This window comes from Pimephales promelas, chromosome 23 (genome assembly GCF_988280905.1).
Source record: "Pimephales promelas chromosome 23, fPimPro1.hap1.1, whole genome shotgun sequence".
NCBI lineage: Eukaryota > Metazoa > Chordata > Actinopteri > Cypriniformes > Leuciscidae > Pimephales > Pimephales promelas.
Genome location: NC_142791.1, coordinates 7,641,182 through 7,649,962, shown reverse-complemented (window position 1 = coordinate 7,649,962; position 8,781 = coordinate 7,641,182). Strand labels below are relative to the sequence as shown.

General features: G+C 33.8%; 2 protein-coding genes and 1 long non-coding RNA gene across 4 annotated transcripts in view; 1 reads left to right on the top strand and 2 right to left on the bottom strand.

Moving 5' to 3' along the window:
* Window positions 1-17: 17 nt before the first annotated feature.
* LOC148969385 (uncharacterized) overlaps window positions 18-8,781 on the top strand; it is a 109,337-nt gene continuing 100,573 nt past the window's right edge. For both annotated transcript variants that reach the window (XR_016149484.1, XR_016149485.1), the window contains exons 1-2: window positions 18-847; window positions 4,519-4,659. This is a non-coding gene — a long non-coding RNA (uncharacterized LOC148969385). The remainder of the gene's footprint in view (window positions 848-4,518; window positions 4,660-8,781) is intronic.
* On the bottom strand, window positions 906-3,362 carry timm10b (translocase of inner mitochondrial membrane 10 homolog B (yeast)). Its single transcript, XM_039675691.2, has 3 exons — window positions 3,173-3,362; window positions 2,954-3,049; window positions 906-1,832 (listed from the first exon to the last, which is right to left on the bottom strand). The coding sequence occupies exons 1-3, from the start codon at window positions 3,197-3,199 to the stop codon at window positions 1,299-1,301; spliced, it is 657 nt and encodes a 218-aa protein (XP_039531625.2). The 5' UTR covers window positions 3,200-3,362; the 3' UTR covers window positions 906-1,298.
* LOC120481905 (uncharacterized) lies at window positions 3,923-7,924 on the bottom strand. The gene is made up of 5 exons (XM_039675774.2): window positions 7,783-7,924; window positions 7,616-7,679; window positions 7,403-7,470; window positions 7,209-7,282; window positions 3,923-4,755 (listed from the first exon to the last, which is right to left on the bottom strand). The coding sequence occupies exons 1-5, from the start codon at window positions 7,922-7,924 to the stop codon at window positions 4,381-4,383; spliced, it is 723 nt and encodes a 240-aa protein (XP_039531708.2). The 3' UTR covers window positions 3,923-4,380.

Below are 8,781 nucleotides of genomic sequence, written 5' to 3'. Positions count from 1 at the left end.
AACATGCGCCTCGGGACATGGTTTTCAGAACTGTGCTTGAGAGTTGAGATCTCTATGGTTGGTTGAGATTATGATTAATAATATTATTTATATTATATTATTATTTTATTTATTTACACGAAATTACCACACATCAGCTCAAAGTTAGAAAATTTCCATTGTCCTTTCTGTTACATCAGAGGTGAATAAAATGATTGCGTTCTTCTACACACGCAGAAACGTACTATGGCAGATGACGACCGTAAAGCCTGCTAGAATAAGTTACCTGTTCTACAATAAAATAGTCATTTTGTAGCGTATTAATTAATTATTTCATTAAATAAATAAATGAACAAACCATCCCAGATTTAGAAAAAATGGCAATTTAAATCAGGGGTATTATTGTTAACCAAAACTAAAAGCATAACTTAAATAAAATATACCGGTATATATTTAATTAAACTTCCAAAAGCAACCTATTTTTAATTTCCAAAGCAACCTTATTTATTTTTCATTTAGTTTAACTCTACGAACTAAAATAACAAAACTAACTAAAACTAAAATAAAATGAATAATAACTGTTTAACATATTTTTTAAAAAACTGACAAAAACAGAAACACTAAAAAATGACTTAAACTTAAACAAAAATTCAAATGAAAACAGTAAATGTATTTAATGTATAACATTTTTAAGCTGGAGTTCCCCCGGAGCAGAAACCGGAATGGTTGTGGCGATCATAGATGGTGGCCATAGGCCGATCATCGGCCGGAACCATATATATATGTCCGATGTTTCATCTCGAACCCCCTTTGATGGTGCACCAGCTCACGGGACTCAGACGTGCCAAACAAACACACAAAAAGAACGGTAAGAATAAACTTAAACTAAACGTTATAGAGTGTGCGCACTTAACTCCAAACTAAAGTTTAAATAAAGTTTATTAAACCAAAATAATGTTGTTGTGTATTCTTTACTGTAAACAAATTGCATTTAATAAAACTCAAACTGATCTGACCCAGGCTCACCAACATCCGCCACACATGATACTTAATAATGAAAAAAAAAAAAAAAAAATTAAAAAAAAAAATACAGATTTAATAAAAAATAATGGCAAAATAACTACCTTTAGTTTCCACATGTTGTATTTTATTTAGAGCACCATTATTCAACGTTGTAATAGAGGTATTTAAATATTTATGAAACCCATTCCACTGAAAATGATCAACAGTCTTAAAAGGCTTCTGCTTCTAAATTTGGTTGTTAAGACTGAATATGCAGCATAAACAACATCTAGACATATCATCTCTGCACATTGCCATCAAGATGGAGTTTGGGGGGTCTGTCCTGCTCCCCCTGCAGACCACGTTTCAGGGACTGATGTGGATGTTACACTGGTGGCCTTCAGATTGAGTTTATCCACTGCACTTAAGATGGGACCTACTTTAGGTACACTAGAAGATGCTGAGATCACTGCTGATGGTGTTACTAGTCCCTCTGACTGCATTTCCCCCAAAGCCGAGTCATTTATCGATGATGTCTTAATATCTGATAGATTATTGGGAGATGAAGGTATTTGCAGGCTTTCAAGCATTGGTGTTGTGGTTGAGGGCATCCCCACCACTGAAGAGGATGTGGCTGGTATCTCCAGGGTTGATGGAGACTCTGTGTATGTGTCTGTGATGACAGTAGATGGGTTTTCTAATGCCGCTTCAGCTTTATCTACTTCTGCAGCTTTGCTCTCCATCTCCTGCATCCGCTTCTGCACCATCGCAGGCATCAGCTGCACATACGTGCCCATTAAACGGTGATTGGTCCTTATTAACTTACTAGCACAACTGTCCACACAACGCTCCTGGTAAAAAATAAAAACAAGGGGAAAAGAAGCTTTATATGAATGTCATAGTGAATTTATGTATAATTTCAGAAGTGGCTCAATGTGCACTACATTCAGCATAATACGTTTTTTAAGGCCCGTTCACACCAAAAACGATAACTAAAGAGAACTATATTAGCCTCCACACCAGCGGATCATTCTGTTTATTCCAAGCGCATGTTTGTTGGTCACTTTAAATGCTGGAGCTCATTATAGCAGGAATGATTCTGATTGGCTGTCAATGTTTTAATTGTTCATCAGCAGGATAAAAATCATCTGAAAGTAATTCCAGTCATATAATTTCTCTGTGCCGTTATTGTTATAACTGTGGTAGTGTGAACGCTGCCGTAATTTAATATTGAGAACGATGTTTAAAACTATATCTTTGTTATCTTAGTTGTTGTCTTTGGTGAATGGGCCTTTATTCTATTGGCAGTTCAAGCCGAACTCCCCTCAATACAAATTATTTTAAGTTACAGAATGGAAATAAAAGAACTGCAAAGACTCTTCTTTATTTCGTCATGAATTTGTCACATGGTTTTATGTTTCGAATACTTACAAATGATTGCAAATTAAAATATAATTTAAAGTCTGAAATCATTTTAATTTAACACGCTTCGAAGAAATGCAGAAATTGTATGCAACTCTGTCAATTTTTCATATTTTAGTGGTGTACTGATTTGTATTTTTGCTCATGAGTCTATTTTATTTCAAATCTGGCTCCTTTTTGTTTTGTGCCTAATGACGTTAGTATGTGTAATAAATACATACTTTTTATGTAAATGTTAACGGCAGAAAATTAATTAATGAAAAATCTCACACATCTCTTGACCTTATGCACAGCTGCGCTACTTCCTGAACTTAAGCCAGCTCCTTGTTTTCTGTCTGTCTGCCATTATTGGCCGAACTTGATTAATTCAGGTGTGTCTGATTATTGTTGCCATGACTACTGAGGCCAGGCACACCTGGATTAATCAATTTGTCCAATAATGACAGACAACAAGGAGCTGGCTTAAGTTCAGGAAGTAGTGCAGCTGTGCATAAAGCTTTCATTGTATTAAAACCCTAAATACGCTTATTATAAATCATATTTGCCTCACCTCATCCATTGTCAGATTTCTGTAGTTGAAATTGCTTGTGCATCGCTGAAAGCAGATTTCTGTCATGCGATTATAAACGAGGAGGAAGTCCCGCAACTAGTTCACAAAAACAGAATAATAAAATCACAAACATATTAGAATACAAAAAATAAACATATATATATGGAAAAAACATGGCCATATTCACACATACGAACGGACTTCCATAACGTTACTTACATTTCGTAGCTGACCGTCGGGGTCCATGACAATACTGTTGGCCGTATATATCAAGTGAAACGTCTAAATAAGTGCAAATATGTTACAACTGAAAATGATTCAGATAAGAAACGATGTAGACAGTAGAAGAGCAATCGCATGACTTTCAGCAGCGCGCGGCCATGTTTTAAATCACGTGACCACAGGAGCGTTACGTCATGATTTATTGCGGAAAGTTTGCAAGCCAAGAGGTCTGTAGTGAGTTTGTGCTGAAGCAGTTTTCCTGGCCTTCGTGTCGGTATGTGAAATGAGCAAAAAAGAAGACTTTTTAAATTCTTTTTCTTTTTTTTAAAATTACAAGTAGCTAGAGAGTGTAAGAAAAAACGTTCAATAATCTATCTGTCATTTATGTTGTTGTCATTTGAGTCAATAGCAAAACAAAGTGAGAGAATTTCATGGTCATTTTGTGGTACCGTTATGTCATTTTATGGTAAATTTTTACATTCATACATTCTTCAAAGCTTTCAAAGAAAAAAAAACTCACTCATATAAAACATAATTTTATTTTTTGTCTTGAAAATCTAAATGATAGCAAGAAACAAGCTGATTAAATATATGTTTACATATTCCTCTTTGTCTATGTGGATTAGAATAACATAACAGACCAAAACTGTGAGCCCTCCACCTTTTTTTTGGAAATAGGCTCATTTTACCACTCCCCCAGAGTTAAACAGTTGAGTTTTACCATTTTCAAATCCATTCAGACGATTTTCTTATATTTAGAAGAATATCAGTAGACAGTTTCTGGTCTCTTGACTTCCATAGTAGGAAAAAAATATACTATGGAAGTCAATGAGACCAGAATCTGTCTGGCTACTGATATTCTTCTAAATATCAAAAAAGCGGCTGAATACATTCGAAAACGGTAAAACCCAACTGTTTAACTTTGAGGGAGTGGTAAAATGAGCCTATTTCCCAAAAAAGTGGAGTATCCCTTTAAAGGCAAGAAACAAGAAAGCACATTTAAAGTGGTAAACTTGTTTAAATGTGTCTCAATTGGTCGCAATTTCAGAGCGGATAGCTGGTCTCTTCTGATGGCTTTTGCACAGAGAAAAGATTATAATTTGGAGTGTGAACCATGTGCTTTAAATACTGTTGACAGCACCACCCCACAGTTTCCTGTGTTTAATCTCTTAAGATGCTAAAGACTTCTTTTAACTCTAACAATGTTAACTGTCCTGTTTTAGACTTTGTCTTGATCTACCGAGGGAGTGATCAAAGCCTTCGTGCATCTCGAACTCCCTTTCTCCATTTTCATTTCTTTCCATTTCCATCATTTTTTCTCTCTCCCTCTCTTCTGCCTCCAGGGCTACTTGATGACTGTTGAGGTAGATACTGTGACGTGAAACCATGAGGCTGCTGCTCCGGGACGGGAGGGTGACATCCGCCTCGTTATCATGGTCCATGTAATTCTGCTGGGATGCGGGTTGAGGATGCGTCTGGGCTTGGTGAGCCTGAGCCTGTTTTTGATATTTTCTCTTTTTCTTACGCTTCTTATTGACAGTCAGATCCAGAGAGGCGTAGGACACATCCCCCTGCTGGACCTGTGAGATAATAACAAACCTAAGCTGTATTTTCATGATCTAACACATTCAATGCAGTGGAAAAAAACCTTGCCTCATTTTGGCATTCAGGTTAAATTGCAAGATAACAAAGGTCATCAAAAGAATTTTGCAATAAGTTATGCAATACGGGTAAATAGCTTTCTCGAAGTCTCAGATTGTAAACCTGCGCTATGAAATCTTGCATATCTGATTTTAGTATGGAAGTAGTGCAAAAGTCAGGTTTTAAAGTCAGGATGAAACAGAAGTTCAAATCAACTTTTCTTCGAAATTGTGATGTATATACTAGTGAAAAAAAATGAGGGTAGAATTGATTTTGTCCGCACTTTTTCAGCAGCATCTGTTTTTGTAAGTATTTTTTCCATGAATTTCTCCCATAGGGATTTTAAATATTTTTTAAAACGTTATAACCCATGAACCAAGCCAATCAGCTACAAGATGATTCATAACATTACAAACTTTGATATGATTTTTTTTTTAAATCAGACAAAAATACAAAGGTACAAGACATTTACAATCCCATGAAGCATTGCGAACAGCATAATTGATAAAAAAAAATAATAATTGAATAATATAAAGCTAATTTTAAAATGTTGATTAGAGAGAAATTTAACAATAACAATTTTATATATAATGTTAATTGCAAAATATCTATATATATTCAAATATTTTACTATTTTGAGACTAGGTAGATTAATTGCATCATGGGAGCATCATGGGAGTAGGCGGGGCTAAACAGTTTTTTGCCACTTTTGCTTTTAGCCACTCTCTTTTTTTTTCATCACGAATTCCACGGTTAAACACAAATATTTTAAAACTAAGTTGAATTAATGTGGGCTAACATGTTGAACAAAAGCCAATACTATCTATTACCAACCCGGTAGCTCACAGTAGGGTTGTCTTTAAAGGTTAAAGAAGGTTTAAAAATCTGTTTCCCTATATGGAAAAAATGTTTTTACTTCCGTAACCCGACTGTTGAACTGTATAGGGAATTGATTGGATTGTTGTTGGCCTTGCATGGGTGCACGTCATCAGAGTTATTGATTAAAGACTACCAGTGCACATAAATGAATGATGTGCATGAATAAATAATTTTTAATGAGGACTGCAGTTAAAAATATGAATTGTCAATTTTGATTTCATAGTGACTTGAACTTGCCAAAAATGTCTCAATTTCTCACGTTTAGCTAGCGAGGTATTAATGTGGCATAACAATGATGCCTTTGACATACATACTGCTGAAGAGTGGTCTGAGAACTCTGACCACAGCTGCGTTCATTAAAAGATCTGCTTCTACACACGTCTCTGTTTTCAGTAAAATGTGTGGGTGGGCGAGCTTAAAATAGTTATCAGGGCTACATTCTCATGCAGACTTTGTGAAGGTTTTGAAATTTTTATACATAAAGCCATTGAAGTGTTTATGAAAAATGTCACACAATGCGGCACTGGAAGTTCTGCTTTTTAATTTTGAGCGTATTTTCAGTGTTGAAAATACTTACAACACATGTAAAGTGTGACAGATATTACTTTAAAACTGTACAATTTAATAGTTACTGCATAAAACGAAACGGAGACCCAAAAATAAATATTGTAGTTAAAAAGTTACAGTTAAGAGTTTAATGTTGCGATTTGTTTCTGGTTGGCCATCTGATAACCAACCATAACTAACCAAAACAAAAACAAATGGATAAATACTGTAAAGTAAATATAAATAAATAAATAAGTACAAATAAATATGTAAAGGGCAGATTTTTTCACATTTTTTCATAAAAAAACAGTGATGAAGCGTACAGAAGATCCATGTTTCTGTGGTTTTTTAAATATATTTCACGCATACTAATTTACGGTAGTGGCCAAAAGTGATGTTCACATGAAAATTGACATCTTTATCGGTTTATCCAATATTATTCAAAATTAGTTGTATAAATAAAGTAGATGTGCTTAAAGTCAATTGTTTTATTTGTTTTAATGCAATGAAACATGCCATTGTGCAGACATCTGACAATTGTGCGGACATCATTTTTGGGCAGACTGTCATGCAAAATAATTATGAACATGCAAAAACGAGAGAACCAATGAAAAATAAATATGTTGTAGTCAATGTATACTTTTTGTTTTTCTCTGCATATTCGTTTAGCATGTTTTACAGATTTTATTAGATTTTTTTGCAAAATAAAACATGTAGCTGTAGTTTGCCTTTTTCTTTTCCAAATAAATTTGTCAGATAAAATGCCTTAACCAGGTTTAGTGTTATATATATATATATATATATATATATACACACACACACACACACACTCATACTCATACTCATATATTGATGGATTAATAGAACTTAGGTTTATTAAAACAAATATCTCTTCTAGACATCACTTTTGGACAGTACTGTAGATCAAATGTCAGCAATTTCCATGTAATTTGTTGGAAGACCATACCTTTAATCCCTGCTTTACTGTGCTTGCCTGTGCCATTTGTTCATAGCACACCTCCGGAGACATTTCGAAAGCTCCTGAACAAGCATTAAATGCATAGCAATGTCATCATGACAGCTTAATTATCAATAGTAAATAGTGTCTTGACAGACATTGGATTACTTAAACTGATTGGTGTATTTGTGAGCTAAACCTACCTCCTCCATCTATACAGATATTCCCATAAATAGGATTTTCCTGTCTTTCCATCTCGTCATCTTCAAACCTGCAACACAGTCAGAATGTATTTACATAGGGTTGTGGCTGTGGAAAAGGATTATTTCATGTTAAATCAAAACTTTTTTTCTGTCAATCAGAATACATAATTACATAAAATATGAATTTAATTCAAACAATGTGCTGATCATCACCTGTAAGACTGAAGTGAATCTCGACGTAATGGCTCTTCTCCATATTCAAACATGTTTTCATTAGCTGATTAAAAAAAGAGACAGTTTGTTACTGTGTAAAGTTTTATACATTTCTTAAAATGCATATTTTTGTATATGTATTGTAAATGTCAAACTATGAAGCATACCTGCTGAGTTTTTTTCCTTTCTTCTTAATAAATAGAATGCAACATTTATAGACACAGATATCAGCAGTGCAATAGATGTCAGACAAATAGCCACATATGCAGGCATGCATTCACCTAAAGAGAGAGTTAAATAACAGATCATGATTTGATATAATATTGCATTAAGTTCCCATTACAGCTTATATACAAACTTTGATTATTTTGCCTGGCTTTTTATTTTATAAATCTTTTTTTTTTCTTCTTAAAACTTTCATTTATTTATTAGTTTCATATTTTAATATTTGTATAATATATCATCCATATATCAGCTTAATGAGTATATAAGCAAAAATCATTAAGAAAATTTTGAAAAATTTGGTTACGTTTCCGGACATGTCGTAACACTGAATGAATTTCATGAATCTAACAATATAATTATTATCACTCATATAATTAATACACTTTTTCTAGTCTGGATAGATTCATCAATTTGTATTATTAACAAGTGTTTTGTGCAGAATATTTACTGTATTATTCAAAAGATTATTTAATGTCAGGGTTTAATTTTAATTCCATCAGTCTTCTAAGTTTTAATAACAAAAAACGATTTAGAACCATAAAGAAAATGTGCAAAACTACAATAAAAGTTTAGTCAATAATCTAAATTTCATTATTCAATAATACTGAGACAACAAAACAGATGGTATTTAAAAAGTGTTATGTAATGAAATACTGTTAGCAAAGAACGTTCACATACAGAAGTGATAAAGCAATTTTTATTCTTACCTGACATCCTGCTTTTTTAGGGTCAAATGTCCGATAAATCCTTGTCTGATAAAACCTTTCACCTGTACGTGAGCATGTTCAACAAGAAGTGCTCCAGAGTCGTGCTATTTTTATCGTCTTTAGACGTTTTCGGTTACAAACAGGAAACGTGACGGCTACCTTATTCGTTGCAAACATTCACATCTCAAGAGACACACTGTCTGCATTGTGTAGTGTCATAAACCACTCACTGGT